The sequence below is a fragment of the Scyliorhinus torazame genome, chromosome 12 (assembly GCF_047496885.1).
Source record: "Scyliorhinus torazame isolate Kashiwa2021f chromosome 12, sScyTor2.1, whole genome shotgun sequence".
Lineage (NCBI taxonomy): Eukaryota > Metazoa > Chordata > Chondrichthyes > Carcharhiniformes > Scyliorhinidae > Scyliorhinus > Scyliorhinus torazame.
Genome location: NC_092718.1, coordinates 36,145,046 through 36,166,018, shown reverse-complemented (window position 1 = coordinate 36,166,018; position 20,973 = coordinate 36,145,046). Strand labels below are relative to the sequence as shown.

The 20,973-nt window shown below is 45.9% G+C and overlaps 1 protein-coding gene and 1 non-coding gene across 2 annotated transcripts in view; both read right to left on the bottom strand.

Annotated features, from left to right (window-relative positions):
* LOC140387321 (phospholipid-transporting ATPase ID-like) overlaps window positions 1-20,973 on the bottom strand; it is a 207,143-nt gene that overhangs the window by 173,105 nt on the left and 13,065 nt on the right. The window contains exons 2-4 of the mRNA XM_072470249.1: window positions 18,917-18,975; window positions 5,062-5,175; window positions 2,888-2,986 (exon numbers count right to left, since the gene is read on the bottom strand). Coding sequence (XP_072326350.1) covers window positions 2,888-2,986; window positions 5,062-5,175; window positions 18,917-18,975 — 272 coding nt within the window. The remainder of the gene's footprint in view (window positions 1-2,887; window positions 2,987-5,061; window positions 5,176-18,916; window positions 18,976-20,973) is intronic.
* Window positions 16,049-16,120, bottom strand: trnak-cuu (transfer RNA lysine (anticodon CUU)). The gene has a single exon. It is a non-coding gene; the product is annotated as a tRNA-Lys (tRNA).

Genomic DNA, 20,973 nt, shown 5'->3' with positions numbered 1-20,973 from the left:
ATTGAGTGCAGTCACCCAGTGAGCAAAAATTGGCAGCTTAATTTAGTTCCATTCCCCAATTGGCTGGAGAGAGATTTGAACTCTCAACCGCCTGTTTGCCAGTCCAATTCCACAACCACTTCTTACTGAACCCATCTCTCCAGCCAGTGCCAGCGATAATGCACTGGGGTGAATTTTCACATGCTTCGCATGGGGTTAACTGGGCAGTAAAGGCCACAACATGGGAGTCAGTAGCCTTATTGTTCAAGTAACACTGGTGATGCGACCAGCTCCCATTTGGAAGGTGCCTACCACCATTTAGCTAATGTGTCTTATCGGTTTCCAACAATAGAGCCCATTTTATGAAGAAATTAGAGTGCTATGACATTAATAGGAGCCAGCCTGCAATTTCTGGTCAAAATCAGTTGCAACCCTACATGCATGATTGATTGATTGATTTATTGATGGAACTGAGGAGACCGTCAAATTTACATGCTTCAAGTGGCAACATGAGGAGTTGCATCGAGATGCCTGTTTGGTGCCCCTCAGCTCCTTTGCCCATTTAAAATAAGGTTTGGATGTCAACATTACTCCAGCCTATTGGTAATTGACCCCAGAACGGAGAAGGCCCGGGTAATGCTCTGGGGACGTGGGTCCGAATCGCACCATTTCAGATGGTGAAATTTGAGTTCAATTTAAAATAAAAACCCCTGGAATTAGAAGTCTAATGATGACCAAGAAACCATTGATGCAAAACTCCATCTGGTTCAGTAATGTCCTTGAGGGAACGGAATCTGTCATTCTTACCTCAGAATAGCCCAGCAAGCCACTCCAATCAAGGGGAGTTGCCGGCCCGGCCAGCATCATCCATATCCCATGAATGAATGAAAATGAAAATTGGCCCATACTTTTTTAACAGATTACATTTTTCTTCCTGGCTCTTCAGCTCTGAAAGATTGGCTGCCACCAATTAATATCATCCATGTTACTAGATAAACTCTACGAAAAATGTAATGGAAACCAAAAAATATACAGCACATTGTAGGAAATGTATTATATCTATCTGTTTCAGTAATGTTATTAAAAGCCGGAGTTAAGGTATAATACGTAATATTTTTAAAATCCTGGTTTAACATACAGGCGGTGTGCCTGCTGTGGCTGCAATTAAGATTGTAAAAGTGAGATTATCATTCATTACAATAATTATCAGAAGCGATTTGTTACATCCAGGAGAACCTGACTATTAATATGGATGAACTAGGCAGAGAGTGTCTTGTCAGTGCTGCCAAAACTTCCATGTCATCAAATATAATTGAAGTGTATCTTTCTTACAAAAATGGCTGATGCATTCTACATATTTTGTCTTTCCTGATATCTTTGCTGCAGACTTTTTTCTAGCCGAGAGTAGGTCCGGTTTCCTCCCACAGTCCAAAGACGTGCACGTTAAGTGCATTTGCCTTGCTAAATTTCCCCTTCGTGTCCAGGGATGAAAAGGTTAGGTTACAGGGATAGGGCAGGGTGGGCTGGGGCGTTGGCCAAGGTAGAGTGTTTTTTCGGAGTGTCGGTGCAGACCCAATGGGCCGAATGCCATCCTTCTCCACTGTGGCGATTCAATGATTCTATCCTATGATTCTATGTATTTGTTTACAAAGAGATGACCAATGGAACTTTGTTATGATTGTTGGAGATTCCCTGGAAACTAGATAATTTGGGACATTGTGTTCAGACTTAGGTAAGCATGTCATGGGGTCTGAGTGGGATAAAGATGATGCAATTAATGGAAAGGACAGGTCTGTCTGCAGTTTTTCACAGAAGTCTGGAATCACTAGCTTTCGGAGCATAGCGCCTTCATTGAGTGAGTGATCAGGTCATCTGATGAAGGAGCTATGTTCCGAAAGCTGGTGATTCCAATAAACCTGTTGGACCTTAACCTAGTGTTGTAAGACTTCTTACTGTGCCCACCCCAGTCCAACGCCGGCATCTCCACATCATGTAGTTTTGCAGTTCGATATAGGTCTGGCAGTCTGCTAGAAGGTTTTAAGTTGAGCAGCAGTTTTGCCAAATCCAGTCAGGTTGAGCAGGAGTCGGACAAAGACCGAAGGATCTGCAGGCTGTTCCTGAAAGGGTCTCTCTCTCCAAGCAGTCTTTCCAAGAAATCTCTACACAATAGAGAAACTCTGTGTTTGCTAACTTTATTTACCAGTGGCTTTTGATCTGTAATGGGCTTTGTTTAATTGGAGATAGAGATGGTATAAGTTAGTAGTGTAAGTGTTTCCTTTTATTTTAAGAATTGTTCAACTGTTAATTGGAAAGCTATTTTCTGTGATGTTAATGCAGTTACTCCGGTGTTTAATAAAGTTTGTTTAAATATAAAAAGATCCCTATTTGTCAGTGGAATCACTCCGAGGGCAAAGTATCGTTTCTACACAGTTTTATAAATTGAAAAACAAATTTGGGGTCTTGTCGGTTTCCTGATATAAATTGGGGTATGATCCGGTACCGTAACAATATGTTTATGTGTTGTACATTTATTAATTGGTTCCTCCTCATATACGTGCAAGCTACAAGGCCATCATTTGTATACTAAGAGTAACTAAGCAGAGCATTTATTTAAAGTTCTGAGTTGATGGAGAACTCACTTGAAGTGATCCAGTTGATTCGAATGAAGTGGAACTAATGAAAGGAGTACGGGGTACAGATGAACATACTCTACCGTGTATTAGCAAATTACCTCATGCCGCACTGCCTAAGGCAGAGCAACGGTGAAGGAGAAAATTTGGCGCCAGTGGCAAAAAACTCACGTCGGGGAGCATTTTCTCTCGGTGTCTCTAACCTCTGACAGTCTCAAGTAGCAAATGTGAATTAGTGCAACTGAACAGCACTGAATCAGAATTCATTAAGTACTTACAAAATCATCTGTAGCATCTTTGACGGCGGTGATGGTTAATACCAACACTAAAGGCACTATGGTGGTAAACCAGGACAGTGAGGAGATGTGTGGAATGAGCTGGAAAAAATTCAACGAGAATCGAGATTACAAATTCACAAGTGCATAGTTCTGAAATTTAGCTTAATATACGCCTGGTGTTGCAGTAATCTCTTACAAAACAAATCAATGACCCTCCAAGGTTTGAGTTAAGCAATGTAATTACCAACAGACGTTTAAAGTATTAAAAAAACATTAAATTGTCCAGTAATCTGAATGAAGTGACTGCTTTAACAGGAGTAAAGTGTAACTCTTTTTACAATTTATACTTTGCTTAGCAGTACATTTTTACTACAAGTTGCCCCGCAGGAACATTATTATGCTGAATACAAAATGTTAACAAACTGTTGTTAAATAGGCTCACACGAGCATAAACATTAGTGTGGACCAGTTAGAATAAGACCACTCAGCACCTGTGCTGTCCATTCCATATAAACACAGTTCATTTCTGATCATTCACAGGCTTTCTGTGGTCATAAAATCAGATTGTTACTAATTTGAACTGACTTCAAACTAACAGGACAAATCCGCAACTTTAGCACACAAAAAGTAACTACAAACAGAAGGGAAACTTGAAACTGGTGAAATAAAAATTGAACTAAATAAAATAGTACGTGTAAACATTTAGGACGGGATTTATCTAAATGGGAACAAAGTCCTATCGTGAGCATGTTTAGCTGCTGTCGCTCGCAGCACCGAGAAACACAATGCCATAAAAAGGCACTCGTGCTAGATAAGAGTCCGCAGCTGGGAATGTGTGGGCGAGGCTGCCCATAGCCCCATTTTGTGCACTGAGGAGCTCCGCTCGCCGGAACTCTGCAGTGTAGCAAGAGGTTGAGTCCCCAAAGCGACCCCTGATTCCCCCCCCCCCCACCCCCTCAGCCCAGGATTCCCCCCCCCCCCATATCCCCCGCCAACACTTGCACAGGGCACTCGATTGCCAGTACCAACCAAAATGCTCTATTAACCCAAATTTCCCCAACCCCTGCAATTTCCAAATATTTTTGAAAGCGAGCTGGAAACCCACATAGCTTGCCGAAGGGTGAAAGCAGCAGTTACCACTGAAACTGAAGGTCAGAAACAGGTTTAGCTGAAAATGTTCGACCTTGCTCGCCCGCGGCTGTGATTCTCCGGTGCCGCTGAACGTGAATGGAGTTTTGGCTGGAATGCCAAATTCTCCGTTCTGACTTGCAGAGGGGCAGCAATGGACGGGTTCAGAGAATACCGCCCAAAGAGTCAAATGGCAGATTTCCAAAACCCCAATGTCAGAAACCTACCATTTTGTGAAAATCTCTCATCCCTGCGCTCACTACAATAATACAACATATACGTTACATTAGTAAGCGAGCTGACACACATGGGTTGGGGGAGGGTTCATGCCCCCCACGACACGTTTCGCAGCGGCATTATTTTCGGGTCCCGTCGCTGTCAACGCCATTGTATGCGCCCCTCGCCACCAGGAAACCTTCGGCAGGGTTTCACCATTGGCGGGACCAGAAGATTGCGCCGGCAGGGACGGCCATAAAATTCCAACCATATACTTTTTGTGCCATTTGCACTTACAATTTTGCTAAATATATTTCCTCCCCGAAATAGGTGCAATAGTAATAAAAATGCATCTGTATCGCTTGTCTGCGTCTTGTGGCTCTCGAATGTCTGAAGACTATCGTATGCGGCTCTAAGGTTCAGAGTGTGTGGCCACCTCTGCACTTTACGATCTGGTGAAGGACTCACTAATCACTACCGATACGGAGGTACTCACTTCGCAAGTGGCGGTGGACTTGCTAATTTCTTAAATCAGATTTTAAATGGTGCTATTTGTCAAGTTCAGTCTGACACGCAATGCGTTATAGGAGTTACTTAAACATACAAAAAAACCCTGATAAATCAGTGCGATTGATGCTAACAGCAGCTAAGGGCTGGCTTCATGAGATGAAATGAATCACCTCTAATATTTAATAAAAGTGTCATTTTGAATTCTTAATTGTCAAAGAAATGTTAGTTAAGCTGTGGGCTATATATATGTAACTACAGTCACGTGATACCAATTACACATGTGCCCCACTTGTGTTCTTTTGAATATTAGGATCACTAACCTGTAAGAGCAACAGGAACAGAAAATACGCGTTGGCAACTCGCTGGAACTGCTCAAACAGGTTAATAGGTAGAAATGTGACAACGTTGTACTTTGAGGTTTTGATACGGTTATTCTGAAAGAGCATAAAAGTACATTTATTCCAGAGATTCAAACATGATTAACAACTACTGTTGAATTTTCTGATTAACATTGAATTGTAAACCGAAGGCAAGTTACTGGCAATAAGCATGCTTTCATTCACTGTGTGACCACAGGCCATTTAAAACAATATAAAAAATATATAAATGGCACTCGCTGCTTCAGCTTTTAAAACCAATTTTTGATAGCTTTTCTCAAGATGCTTCTCATAGACATTTCGCTTCAGACTTCTTGCATCCACAGTTTTCAGTGCCTCTGAGGAGGTTTATCTTAACTTGTTCTTGCGATGTGAGCATCGCTGGCAAGGCCAGCATTTATTGCCCATCCCTAATAGCAGTTGAACTGAGGAGCTTGTCAGGCTATTTCAGAAGACAATTAACGGGAATCACAGAATTGTTTCGGTGCAGTAGGAGGCCATTTGGCCCATCATCTCAGTACCAGCTCGCCAAATGAAGAGTTAAGAGTCAATGACTGTGGGTCTGGACTTACAAATAAGCCAGCCAGGGTTAAGATGGTACAATCTCTTTCCCGCCCGCTCCACCGAAATACATGATTGAACCAAATGAGTTCTATGGTCGGCATTACTGAAACCAGCTTTTTAATCCAACTTTACATTTTTTTTTCTTTTATTTTATATTTAAAGTACCCAATTCATTTTTTTTACAATTAAGGGGCAATTTAGCGTGGCCAATCCACCTACCTTTCATATCTTTGGGATGTGGGGGTGAGACCCACACAGATATTGGGTCAGCTGTATTAATTAATTCAATTTAAATTCCCCCAGCTTTCAAGGTGGGATTAGAATTTGTATCCCCACAGCCTTAGTCTGGGTCTCTGGACCAGTAAATCGTAACGAGTCCAGTCCAAAAAAATGTCCAATTAAGGGGCAATTTAGCGTGGCCAATCCACCTACTCTGCACAGCTTTGGGTTGTGGGGGTGAGACCCACGCAGACACGGGGAGAATGTGCAAACTCCACACGGCCCAGATAGGGTTCTTGCAATGACTTAGACCAGGTCTTTGAGATTGGCTAATCGGAATACGAATTCCCTGATTAGTGGCCCAATCAGGGAACCTTTTCTTTGTATATAACAGGGAGTGTCAGATCCTCTGCTCTCCCAGTGCAGACAGCAAGCTGAGTGTGCATGGTTGTACTGATATTGGTTTTGTTAATACAAGGGATTCTGCCAAAGGGACGTCTGCTTCCGTGGATTTGTTACAGTACTCTTTCAGTGGGTCAGTGCAGACTTGATGGGCCGAATGGCCTCCTTCTGCACTGTAGAAATTCTATTGTTCTATGGTTCGAACTAATGTGACATATTTTAGTCATGTGGGTCAAACTTTCCCAAAACAGGACATTGCAAAAGGCCAAATTTTAACTGTACTTATAATTACCACCGCAGTTAGGGAGGCGATGGCGTAGCAGCAAAGCCACTGGGCTCGTCCAGGTTAATGCTCTGAGGGCAGGGGTTCAAATCTCACCACAACAGCTGGCGGAATTTAAATTCAATTGATAAAAATCTGGAACTTTAAAAGCTAGTCTCAGCTAGTCTCAACGGTGGCCATGAAAAGATGTTCAGTTGTCGTAAAAACCCATCTGGTTCACAAATGTCCTTAAAGGAAGGAAATCTGCCGTTCCTGTCTTATCTGGCCTTTCTCCAAACCCACAAAACTGTGTTTGACTCGTAGCTGCTCTCTGAAATGGCCTGGCAAGCCACTCAGTCGTATGCAACTGCTCAAAAAGCTAGTTCACCTTCTCAAGGCCAATTAACGATGACCTAGCCAGAGTTCCCACATCCCATGAAGGAATACTTTGTGTTTAGAAAGTTATAAGCATTTATAGACATGACTTATTTTAGCATTTGTCAATATTTCATAGCCAGGGACATTTGAATAATCAAGATGCACCAACGTTAAGCAAATCAAACTGAAATAGGCTGCCTAATGGCTGTACAGTGAAGATAGAGGGCGCGACTCTCCAAAATGGAAATTAAGTGTTCGCGCCGTCGTGAACGCCGTCGCATTTCACGACGGCGTGAACAGGGCCCGGGTGCAACCTATTCTGGCCCCCACAGGGGGTCAGCACGGCGCTGGAGCGGTTCGCGCCATTTCAGCATCCTTACACGCCGCCAAATGGCCGCAGCGCCAACCCGCGCATGCGCAGTTGGACCGTGCCACCCTGCACATGAGCGGGGAACCACTTACGCACGACGGCCCCTCGCCAACATGGCGCCGGTGTTCTGGGGCCGTCCGCGGAAAGAGGTAGGCCGGGGGGGGGGGGGGGGGGGGCAACCGATCGGTGGGCCCCGATCGCGGGCCAGATCCCATCAGATGCCCCCCCCCCCCGGTGAAGGAGCCACCCTCCCACCCCACAGGCTGCCCCCCAGCGTTCCCGCAGAGTTCCCGCCGGCAGCGACCAGGGGTGGACGGGGCCGGCGGGAACCTGTTGTGTCGTAGCGGCCGCTCGGCCCATCTGGGCCGGAGAATAGCGGGGGCCTGTGTGAAGCGCCTCGATTGCCCTCTCGGCGGATTCTCCGACGTGCGCGGCGCATTCTCCGACGTGCGCGGCGCAGACCACGGTGAAGCCGTTCCCGCCGGTTGGGAGAATGGCGGGGCGGCGTCTGACCGGCTTCGCGCGGGGGAAAATGGCGCAAACATCAATTCTCCGGTACGGCGCGGCATGGGAGAACCGCGCCCAGAATTCTGCAAACAGAGACTGAACTTCTGTATACGATTGTTTTTCATCTAATAACATTGTTCTACTTCATTTCATGTAAACAAGTTCAAATTTCAACTTTCCAACAGTTGGGGATAAAAAAAATGTGGTTGAGGAATGAGTCCACCAAGTTGAGTAAACTGTACCAGAAATGCTTGGCTAGTTTAAAGTTTAGCTGGGATTAAACTAGATTCCAATGCAGTGGTTCCCAACCATTGTGTCAGCCGCGACACACTGGTGCGCCGTGAAGACATCCGCCCCCATCCCCCGCAAAAAAAGATTCAAAATTTGTGTAAATAAACTAAAACTAACCATCTTCTTCAGCTCTGTGATTGGCATCTCCAAGACCCAATGAATCTTGGGCGTCCCGCATTTGCGCCGGCTGGGAAAGAGCGTGTGGTTTATATTTTCTATGTTGGTAGTCCCACGCGCTTGAGCAACGGGACTTGGAGCTGAAGGCAAAGGTCCCCGTGCGCCTATGCAAAAAAGGAAAGCCTAGAAAGGCGGAAAACACGGAGAGAGGCAAGAGAGACAGGAAGAGATAAAGAAAAACAGGAGAGAGGACAAGGTGCAGTTAAAAACAAAGTTTCCAGTAAGGGAAGAAGACAGAAAATAGGAGGTGTGCTTCAAAATCAGACATGGTTTACAGAAACAGTGCCACCTTCCCCAACCACCCCTCCGTTGATTTTCCTGTCCTTACCGGTCTCTCTCATGCCTCCCCTGTCCCCCTCCTCCCCACCCACAGCTGACAGCTTAATTTTTCTCAAATAAGTCGATGAACGGCTGCCACCTCCGAGCAAACCCCTGCAACGAACCCTCAAGGCAAATTTAATTTTCTCAAGCCTGCCCGAATGAAATACTTGCCCAACCCATCCTTTCCTCAGCCTACTCTGGTCCCACACCTTCAGGCGAGTGCCCTGTAGCATGGTCACATCTGCCTTCAATCGCTTTAAGTGTGCGAACACACAGGCCTTCTTGGCGAGCCCATTCAATCTTCGCACTTTCCACGTGACCAGTTTGGTCCCCCCCCACCGCCGATCAACCATAGCCCCTCTTGGGCCAGTCTCCGGCCCTTGTCCCACACCTCCCCAGGCCCACCCTCGGCACCCACCGTTATCGATCCTCCTCCCGTCACAGTTTAAAAGCCCTTGCCCTGTCAGAAATACTTCCCCCCCACCCCCCAAATCCCCCACCAACAATCCCTGCCCCCCATCCCCCAACTGACCTTCCACTCACCCCCCCATTGCGCTTCCATGAACTAGCCCGTCCAACTCGCCTGGCAGCCCCCGCCCATGGCGCCCAGCATCCTACCCCCCCACTGATTCCGCTCCCCCCCGCTCGAACATTAGTGCAAACAAGCAAAAACAACTCCTCTCCAAGCCCATACAAAGAGACCAACCCCCATCCACTAACAAATAACAAAGAGCAAACCTGAAGCCGGAACAAAAATGGCCCCAACCACAAGGTAACAGCAGCATCACAGCATCTCCACTAGAGTTTAAAGTCCGCCTTCTCCTGCCAGTCCATTGTCTTTAACAAATTCTACCGCCTCCTCCGCCGAACCAAAGTATAATTCCCGGTCTTCGTAGATCACCCACAGATGTGCAAGGTACAGTAGCCCAAACCTCACCCCTTCTTGCAGAGGGCTGCCTTGGCTCTCCTCTTGGCCAGTTCTGCACCCAGGTCCTGGTACACTCGGATTTCACTGCCCTCCCAGGTGCGGTGCTTCGTCTGCCTGGCACAACTCATTATTCGCTCCTTGCCCAGGAACCGGTGCAACCGCACCACCATCACCCTCGACGGCTCGTTCCCCTGAAGCTTCCTCATTAGCGCCCTGTGCGTCAATCCACTTCCAAAGGCCGTGCCACCCTCTCCTGGCAGCTGCTCCAGCATCCACCCCACTTACACGCCAGCATCGGCTCCTTCACTCCTCTCTGGCAGGCCCACGATCCTTGGCCAGGATTCTTCAAAACGGCGGCTAAGTGTTGACGCCGGCGTAAACGCCAAAGTATTTCACGCCTCCGTCAACGGGCCTTTTGGCCCAGCTATTCCGTGGCCCACACAATGGTGGCCTCGTTCAACGGCCCCAGACCAGCGCCGCGGTGATCGCGCGCACGCGCAACTGCCGCCGATTATCCGGTCGGCAGAGGTTCGTGCCCCGGTACCAGACCCAATCGTGGATCTGACGCCCCATTCTCCACCCCTGCGCCTAGCGCGATTTCGGTGCGGAGGCTCGGAGAATCCCGGCATATATGTTCTGCCTGCATGACCGGTTCTCTAGGTCTTCTACCTTCTCCTGGAGCCGCCTCTGCTGGTCCCTCACCAGCCCCATTTCCGCTGCCATTGAGGCGTACTGCTCCCCGTGTTCCCCCATCCCCTCCTCCATCTTCTGGATCGCCTGACCCTGGGCCGGCAGCTTCGTTTCCACGCGGTCGACCACCGCCTTGATCGAATCCGCCACCAGGCCCAGGTCCTCCAGACTCTCCTTACGTTGCTGGGTGAACTTCTCGTCCAGGAAGCTCACCAGCTGGTCCGTCGACCACTGAGCAGGCAGGGTCGCTCCCTGCCCCTCTGCCATCTCCCCGTGGGTCGCAGGCCCCGCACCAGCTCTAACAGACTGATGCCCTCTTTTCCGACCGTTTCTGGCCGTCGGCTCCATACACCAGAGGGCCAATCTCTTCCACTCACTCTCCTGCACCTTTTTTCCGTGTCACATCCACCTGTTAAACGGGGAAAAGGTCCGAAAAAAACGCCACGAGCGGGAGCCTCCAAATGTGCGACCACTCACTCCATGGCCGCCACCAGAAGTCTCAGACCGTTTGACTCCTTGATAGTCAAGAATCTTTCTAAACCACCGCATGAACTCTCAATGGTGGCTGCTCACACCTGCTGAGCTTTGCTATGAGGAAATTAGTAGTTAGAGGGGGGGCCTTTGAGGGGTGGGTGGGGTGGGGTGTGTGTTATGTCAAGTACCTTCCAGTATTTTTCTGGAAAGAATCAATGGTGTGACAAAAACAAACAGAGGATAACAAAGTGAGAAATAAGGAAAGAGAGGATCAAATATGAAGGTAGGCTAGCCAGTAACATTAGGAATGATAGTAAAAGTTTCTTTAAATACATTAAAAACAAACGGGAGGCAAAAGTTGACATTGGGCTGCTCCAAAATGACGCTGGTAATCTAGTGATGGGAGACAAGGAAATAGCTGAGGAACTGAATAAGTACTTTGCGTCAGTCTTCACAGTAGAAGACATGAGTAATATCCCAACAATTCCGGAGAGTCAGGGGGCAGAGTTGAATATGGTAGCCATCACAAAGGAGAAAGTGCTAGAGAAACTAAGAGGTCTAAAAATTGATTAATCCCCAGGCCCAGATGGGCTACATTCTAGAGTTCTAAAGGAGATAGCTGAAGAAATAGTGGAGGCGTTAGTTGTGATCTTTCAAAAGTCACTGGAGTCAGGGAAAGTCCCAGAGGATTGGAAAATCGCTGTTGTAACCCCCCTGTTCAAGAAGGGAACAAGGAAAAAGATGGAAAATTATAGGCCAATTAGCCTAACCTCGGTTGTTGGCAAGATTCTAGAATCCATTGTTAAGAATGAAATTTCTAAATTCTTGGAAGTGCAGGGTCGGATTAGGACAAGTCAGCATGGATTTAGTAAGGGGAGGTCGTGCCTGACAAACCTGTTAGAGTTCTTTGAAGAGATAACAAATAGGTTAGACCAAGGAGAGCCAATGGATGTTATCTATCTTGACTTCCAAAAGGCCTTTGATAAGGTGCCTCACGGGAGACTGCTGAGTAAAATAAGGGCCCATGGTATTCGAGGCAAGGTACTAACATGGATTGATGATTGGCTGTCAGGCAGAAGGCAGAGAGTTGGGATAAAAGGTTCTTTTTCGGAATGGCAACCGGTGACGAGTGGTGTCCCGCAGGGTTCAGTGTTGGGGCCACAGCTGTTCTCTTTATATATTAACGATCTAGATGACGGGACTGGGGGCATTCTGGCTAAGTTTGCCGATGATACAAAGATAGGTGGAGGGGCAGGTAGTATGGAGGAGGTGGGGAGGCTGCAGAAAGATTTAGACAGTTTAGGAGAGTGGTCCAAGAAATGGCTGATGAAATTCAACGTGGGCAAGTGCGAGGTCTTGCACTTTGGAAAAAAGAATAGAGGCGTGGACTATTTTCGAAACGGTGACAAAATTCATAATGCTGAAGTGCAAAGGGACTTGGGAGTCCTAGTCCAGGATTCTCTAAAGGTAAACTTGCAGGTTGAGTCCGTAATTAAGAAAGCAAATGCAATGTTGTCATTCATCTCAAGAGGCTTGGAATATAAAAGCAGGGATGTACTTCTGAAGCTTTATAAAGCACTAGTTAGGCCCCATTTAGAATACTGTGAGCAATTTTGGGCCCCACACCTCAGGAAGGACATACTGGCGCTGGAGCGGGTCCAGCGGAGATTCACACGGATGATCCCAGGAATGGTAGGCCTAACATACGATGAACGTCTGAGGATCCTGGGATTATATTCATTGGAGTTTAGGAGGTTGAGGGGAGATCTAATAGAAACTTACAAGATAATGAATGGCTTAGATAGGGTGGATGTAGGGAAGTTGTTTCCATTAGCAGGGGAGACTAGGACCCGGGGGCACAGCCTTAGAATAAAAGGGAGTCACTTTAGAACAGAGATTAGGAGAAATTTCTTCAGCCAGAGAGTGGTGGGTCTGTGGAATTCATTGCCACAGAGGGCGGTGGAGGCCGGGACGTTGAGAGTCTTTAAGACAGAAGTTGATAAATTCTTGATTTCTCGAGGAATTAAGGGCTATGGAGAGAGAGCGGGTAAATGGAGTTGAAATCAGCCATGATTGAATGGTGGAGTGGACTCGATGGGCTGAATGGCCTTACTTCCACTCCTATGTCTTATGGTCTTATGGTCTTATGACTCCTGTTCATTTATCCATAATCTGTTTAAACCATGTTAAAGTGTCTTCCAAAATGAAATCATATTAGAAGTAGACCAAGGTACCAGTAACAAAACCAAGGCCCTGGCCAAGGTACAAATTGTAAAAGGAAGTCACACTCCAGGCCATGGAGAAGGGGCTAAGTTACTGAACCCAAGTAGAATGTACTTTCCTTGTTTTGGCAAGTGCGACCAGTTTGAATACTGAATTTGATTCCACCCCCAACTAAAAACAGAAAGTAATCATTTTTAAAACTATATATAATTATTGCATGTTCACTTAATACAACCACCAATTATGTGTCTGGGTGTTGGCCACACAAGAATCACGTTTACTGCAATGGACAAGAGAATATATAAACAATCCCCACCCCACCCCAGGTATATGGGGCAGGATTCTCTGTCCCGCCACACCCGCTTTTTGGTGCGCCGTGCCCCGCCGGCAGCGGGATCCTCCGTCCCAACAGCTGGCCAATGGGGTTTCCCATTGTGGGCACCCCCACGTCGTCGGGAAACCCGCGGGCGTGAGTGCGCTGCCGGTGAAGCGGAGGATCCCACCGACGGAGAATCCCGCTAATATTGTCCATTATTCAGAACACGGCAAATTTCAAATACTTTTTGTTGCAATGACATAAACATTAATTCTTGACCAGCTGAAAGATTAAGCAAAATACCCAACTGTCAAAGCAGATTGCTCCATACTTGCATAGGAAAAACGTTTAGCCCAGTTGGCTGGACAGCTGGTTCGTGATGCAGAGCAAGGCCAATAGCATGGGTTCAATTCCCGTACCGGCTGAGGTTATTGATGAAGGCTCTGCCTTCTCAACCTTGCCCCTTGCCTGAGGTCTGGTGACCCTCAAAGGGGAGAGCAGCCTATGGTCCTCTGGAACTGTGGCATAAACAACATGGCAGTGTGCTGCAATATTAAAATGTTTCAAGAGGTCAAATATGGCCAGTAAATATAACCACTGATGCACAAATGTCCACCAGATGGAGTCGGAGCATTTTTAAAGACATTTTTGAAGTTATGCCTTTAAAATAATAATAATAATCTTTATTGTTGTCACAAGTTGTCTTACATTAACACTGCAATGAAGTTACAATGAAAATCCCCTACTGTTCGGGTACACCGAGGGAGAATTCAGAATGTCCAATTCACCAAGCACATCTTTCGGGACCTGTGGGAGGAAACCGGAGCACCCGGATGAAACCCACGCAGACACGGGGTGAACGTGCAGACTCCGCACAGACAGTGACTCAAGCCGGGAATCGAACCTGGAACCCTGGAGCGGCGAAGCAACAGTGCTACCCACTGTGCTACCGGAAAAACGGATCTGTGCCCAATATTTCAAATGGACATACACTTGGGAAGTAGACAATATATGGGAATGTACATCGCCATCAAATGCAAGCCTAGCTGATACAGGTTGTGGAAGTCAGGTTAGAACCTCTGACCCTTCTGCCGCTAGGTGGCTTATTCTAAATTTGTTTTTATCGGACATAAATTATCTTCCTTGGAGTAAGTATCAGAACTTATAAATAACTACAGAGCCTGCCACCAGAGAATTTACTGTTGATGAGAACACCCCAGATTGCAGTCAAGTGAAAAACCACAGCAGCGTAGAAGATAATATGTATATTGCTCTGAGTTAAGAAAAAAAAGCAAAATCATGAATCTATCAGACGGGCAAGTAATATTTTCTGAAATAAATTCTTCTCGTGGCTAAAGACGCACTCTGGGTCATCACTCATCTTGTACCAATGGAACAGATGGCTGCAGATTCAGCTGAGTGCCGTCCGTCACTATCGAGTGAGCTAGGAGCCAGGGACCTCTGCTGCTGGGTCAGTGACGCGGTGTTGCTTCTTTATGTGTGTCCCTTTATTTTGTCCACCTGGTTCTGGGGTGGGTTGATACCAATTGCATCAATATTAGCTGCAGTATCCCAGAGCAGCTGGCATGATTTGAAACGCTTTTTGTGTGTGTGTGGATTTTTCAGCTCTTCTGGAATGGAAAGGCCAGTTTTGCTCACAAGCTCTTCCATCTCACAGCATGATGGTGCCGCAGTGAATGGCAGGCAGGGCAATGAGGTACTGCACCAGGAGCCACTCAGTTAGACTGGGCTCGAGCTTCTCTGACACTGCTCTTAATGCTCGATGGTTCGGTGCATGAACACCATCTTTGTTTCCTGGTGGCTGAAGAAGTCTGAGGCAGAGTAACATTCTCCTGCACAGTAAACCAAGGCCTCTGATGTGATGCAAAATGCTGCATATACAACTCCAGTAATCTGGTTTTGGTTCCGTCAACCAACTGCAATTAGTTAACTTCAAGATAAACACATTCAAGCTGATTTATACTTTTATCTATTTTCAACTTGAACTTATTGGGCTATGGTCAACATTTCCCAAGGGCTCTGCTACCTGAAGGTCCACGGAAACAGCCCTGGATGCATTCGAAAGCCCCTTCCCATTATCCCAGTCCATCATTGGAAAGTTGAGACTCCAGCATAATAACACCTTCTGCATCTTTATCAATCCCTCGTACTCCTTTTTCCATCCCTTACTTCTGAGAACCCCATAGCCAGGCATATTTAGTTCACAGTGGCAACTCAGCTGAAAGCAAGTTTCTATCAAGACACCATCACATCCTTCAATTCTATATGATTGAATCTAGCTCCCTGACTTTATTTAAAATATTTTTCACATTGGTGTGCGATCACTGTAATCCTGATGTATTTGTGTGCCTCAGGGCCATTTTCCCTTCTATTTTTTTCCCCTTTTCTTCCTTCAGTTTCTTTCCTCTTACTATTTTGGAATGCTTTTCCAATTTTCTATACTTATAATAATCTTTATTGTCACAAGTAGGCTTCCATTAACACTGCAATGAAGTCACTGTGAAAATCCCCAAGTCGGCACATTCCGGCTCCTGTTCCGAACACAGAGGGAGAATTTAGGATGTCCAATTCACCTAACAGCACGTCTTTCGGGACTTGCGGGAGGAAACCAGGGAGGAAACCCACGCAGACACGGGGAGAATGTGTAGACTCTGCACAGACAGTGACCCAAGCCGGGAATCGAACCTGGGACCCTGGCGCTGTGGGGCAACAGTGCTAACCACTGTGCTGCCATGTTGTCCTAAAACAGTTCGTTCAGTTCAATATTCTCAAATAATAATATGGAAGCGCCCAACGTGTGGCTCGAACCCACGACCCTGGGATTAAGAGTCCCATGCTCTACCGACTGAGCAACTAGGCTTATACGGAATTCTCCTATCTGAGACAAAGGCCGGGATTTTCCAGCCCTGCCGTGGTGGGATCCATTGTAGGGATGTAGTGAGGCAGCCTAAACTCCATTGACCTTTGGCGGGACAGGATGATTCCGACAGCAGGTGGGCGGCAAAATCTCGCCCTATGTCTGGTGGGAGGATGGAGCGTTTATCACTTGGAAGCTGGCAGGAAAATAGGCCATATCTCCAAACCCCAACCTCATTAATTAGGCAGCCAGGTGTCTAATTAATTAACATTTTATTCAGTGACAGGGCAGAGCTGGATGGTGGCCGGTCTTCTTTCCTATCCGAGTACCATATTGAAAAGACACCCAACATCACTGGCTCACTGCTGAAGAAAGAAGATGGTTCTCTTGAAAATGAAGATGGAGCTCATGGAACATTCTGAGGCTGGAAGATGGACATCCTCCAGCTCCACCTATAGATGCTCCCCCCCAACCCATTGCCGTGATGTTCTGAGATCCAGGATTTCAAGCAACCACATTCCCAAACTCTGCAGGCAGCCCCAGGGATTGTAAAGTGGAGCCAATCACATTATTGAGCTTTTCCTGCTCTAGAATTCATAAGAAATCTGAAGTTCTCCCTTCTACATTTTACATACAGGTTATATGGGGGATGTGTTTGATCTCACTATCCCACCCAAATGTTTTAGCGTCCAGTACCAGCAGTGATCCTGAGATTACAACCTCGAGGTCCTGCTTTCTAAGCACCTGAATCCTTCAAACTCCCTTGACAAGAACCTCTAGCTTTTCTTCCCAATGTTATTGACTCTGAAGTGAAACAGGAGTTTGGGCTGCTCGTCCATTCTTCACGGAATCTTCTTCATCGTTATGGAACTCATCCCATCACATGGGAAGCAAAAAACTATTTGGGACCAGCAGTTGTATTTGCAGTAAAAGGCTATTGATCCTGATCTGAGTTCTTGTGATTTTCCACACCGCATTTCATGGTGTAACATTACCCCAATTAGGATGAATAAATCCCTAATTGCAGCCAGTTTTATCCAGTGGATTCAATATGAAGTTGGGAACACAAACTGATTTCATCTCAAATCCTCTCCGTTGGATGGAAGCTTTTGTCCCTTTAGTCTTGCTTGGATTTCAACAAAGGTGAAAGGATAACAAATAGCCCATTGTGCCGCTCTTCTTGTGTCTGGAGAGGCGTAAGGAAATGGTTCATTCTTCATATTAACGTTTAGCTTTACCCTGTTAGGGACGTTTCAGTTAGGGCCAATTTCAGTGACATTTGCAGTAAAATGAAAGGCAAAGACAGGGCAGCAGTGCTGGCCATGGCTTATTCTTGAGAGCCAGCACAGATCGTTCAGCAATCAGATAACTATGGATATGTTTTGTCCACCAAGTCAAGTAGCTGTGGCATGAGATCATAACTCCTCCCCGGATAGTGGTACAACATGCATGTCGAGACCCTTTTCTCCCTTTGGCAGCCTCGAGTGGAATGTCTTGACTGACAGTTCAGTCAAGGTGACAACTTGAGAAGCATTGCTCGTTAAAAGTTACTGCAGCCGGAGGAACTGAAACTCAAATGGGAGGAGGAGCTCGGAAAGGGAGATGGAGGACGGGCTGTGGGCGGAAGCCCACAATTTAAGGTCGTTCACCTGGCCCACATGACGGTAGCTCGGATGAGCAAATTCTTCGGGGAAGAGGACAAGTGCGCTAGATGCGCGGGAGGACCAGCGAACCATGTTCACATGTTTTGGGCATGTCCTAAGCTTAGGGGGTACTGGGAGGGATTTGCGGGGGTCATGTCCCATGTGCTGAAAACAAGGGTGGTGATGAGTCGAGGTGGCAATTTTCGGGGTTTCGGAAGACCCGGGAGTCCAGGGGGAGAAAGAGGCAGATGTTCTGGCCTTTGCTTCCCTAATAGCCCGGCGGCGAATACTGCTGGCATGGAGGGACTCAAAATCCCCGAAGACCGAACTGTGGCCTTCGGACATGTCAAGTTTTCTGGGTATGGAAAAAATTAAGTTCGCCTTGAGGGGATCTGCACTGGGGTTCGCCCGAAGGTGGCAACCATTCATCGACTTCTTCGCGGGAGAGTGAACGTCAGCAGGTTTTGGGGAGGTGGTGGCGCAGTGTTATTGCCGCTGGACTAATAATCCAGAGACACAGGGTATTGTCCTGGGTTTGATCCCACCAGGGCCCACGGTGAAATTTAAATTTAAAAAATTTAGAATTGAAAGTCTAATGATGACCATTGTTGATTGTTGTAAAATCCCATCTGGTTCACTAATGTCCTTTAAGGAAAGAAATCTGCCATCCATACATGGTCTGGTCTACATGTGACTCCAGACCCACAGCAATGTAGTTGACTAGACTCTTTAAAAAAAACCTCTGAAATGGTCTAGCAAATGACTCAGTTCAAGGGCAATAAAGAATGAGTAATAAATATTGGCCCAGCCAGCGATGCCCACATCCCATGAATTAAAAAAAATGATATACATAATATATATATAAATGATATATAAATGACATATATATGTTCGAGAAAGTAAATATTTTTAGCAATAGTTATTGCTGTATTGGTAATAATTTCATGCATGTCTAATTCATATCAAAACCAACAAACCCTATCGCCTTGTGGAATAATGTATAAACTTATAAATAAGGTCCACTGCCTAACAAAATTACTCAGCAAAGAAACGGCACAATACAGAGGTACTTTGGTATTTGGTCAGATATGTACTCGGCCGCCATCAGTCACTAAATGAGATATGCAGATTTACAAAGAATAAGCCTTCACTTACGGCATATTGAAACTTTTCATTGTATTCGCGGTTGTTGGCTATCGCCCGCCGCTCCTCCTCTGAAAAAGAAAAAGACAAGTAAATCAAACAATCTGTTCCTCATGTCGTTAGAATGCGAAGAAGTGGCACAATCAGATCATCCAGTTAAAGGGAATTTGTAACACCTCCATTAGAGTCCTCGCAATGATGTTCCTTATTTCCAAATGTGTCTGCTCAACAAATCAAAAAGAAAAGTTATTTATTTATGGAGGGTAGGAATGGTCATCAGTGTTGGCACGAACATATATCCTTGACTGCTCTGTAAACCAGACTGCTTCAAGCAGAAAGAGTACAATTGTTACTCAGTTTTCAAACACAGGAACACCCATGTGTGAAGTCAAGAGGTCAGAAGGACTGCTTTACTGTTGTCTCACCTCTTCAATCCAAAAGAAATATTAATATTGCAGTCACATTGCCATTTTTACACTGGCACCTAGTCCGTTTGGGTCTACAAAGAGATGGGAAAATGTCTTCATAACTCAAGAGTTAGAACCTCAATTATAGACACGTATTTGTCCCCTTTGTACTTTCTGATCCAGTTTTATTCAGTCTCAGAATCCAATTAAAATAACCTAAATGTGATTTTATAATTAACGTGGCAAAGCTGATTTTAGATCAGAGTGCAGATTTCAGGTCCTCTGGTTTGTCATTATAACAAGAGATGATTGTTCTTGTGAGCATCACAGCACCAACACTATTTGACCTGAAGGGACAGACTATTCCCATTTTGTAGTACAAAGTTAGTGCCTAAATCCATACTGGAGACCTTACAAGGTTTTTATCTCACTGTTTATCATTCAGAGAAGTGCTCTGCCACCCCTGATGTTTTTAAAGTCTGTCACAGAATCACATTCCATAAATCTTACTCTGCCAAAAATATATTGGGGGAGGTTTGCTTCTCGTAATAATTGGCTTCCATTTTTACCCATAACCTTGCAGCTCAGCTTGCCCCCAGCTCTAGACATATCCCATGTATCGTTGACAGCCTCTGATTAGCTGGCAGGATTCCAGTGCAATAGGCCAAATATCGCCACCCCAAATAAAACAAAACTTTTACTTTCACACACTTGCTTTAGCCAATGACTACGATCGACAGGATGCGAGGCCACATCCTGCATGCAGATACCAGGTGCACGGTATTAGGGTTAACCCTAATGTGCAGCATTAATCAGACATTCGCAGTACAAACTTTATGGACCAGATGTAAAATGACAAAGTGAAGTTATGATGAAGTTGTCAACAAAAGCCCATTTTACTAACTGAGTTCTGAGGAACAGTGTCATCGGCCTACATTTTGCTCCAAATGGCACAGTGACACAGTGGTTAGCACTGCTGCCTTGTAGCGCCAGGGACCCGGGTTCGATTCCAGCTTGGCTGACTGTGTGGAGTTTACGCATTCTCCCCTGTGTCCTGCGTAAGCTTTCTCCGGGGGCTCCTGGTTTCCTCCCACAGTCCCAGGTTAGGTGGATTATGGGCCAATCAAATTGTACCTTAGTGGCCAAAGATGTTCAAAGTAGGCAGGTAGATGGGGTTGTGGAGTGGGGGGGTTGTGGCGATAGGGCAGGGGAGCGAACCCAGGTAGAGTGGCTCATTCAGAAGGTCGGTGCAGATCCGAGGGGCCAAATGGCTCCTTCTGCAGGGATTCCAAGGTAAGCTTGTAAGAGCGAGAGTTTACCTCTTGCTGATAACACATAAAGAAAATATTACATTGAACCCATGGTCAAGTCTAAACGAACAGTGCAATGGTGGATATGGGAAATTTTCTTGTTCATATAACTGCAATTTAGCTATTGTTAAATAATTTCAAATTAGAGAAATAAATATGTGTTAAAATGTTAGCATGAGTGAAAAGTTAAATGAACACGTTAAATAGTACACCCCCAAAGGTAATTATGTCACAAAACTTCTGCCACAGATGGTTCATTTGGACTGAATTTAACTATGTAAATAAACTATTTGACTCGATTTACAAGAGAAAAAACAATTGCCTTTTCAAGATTTGGCTAGGTAGTAATCAA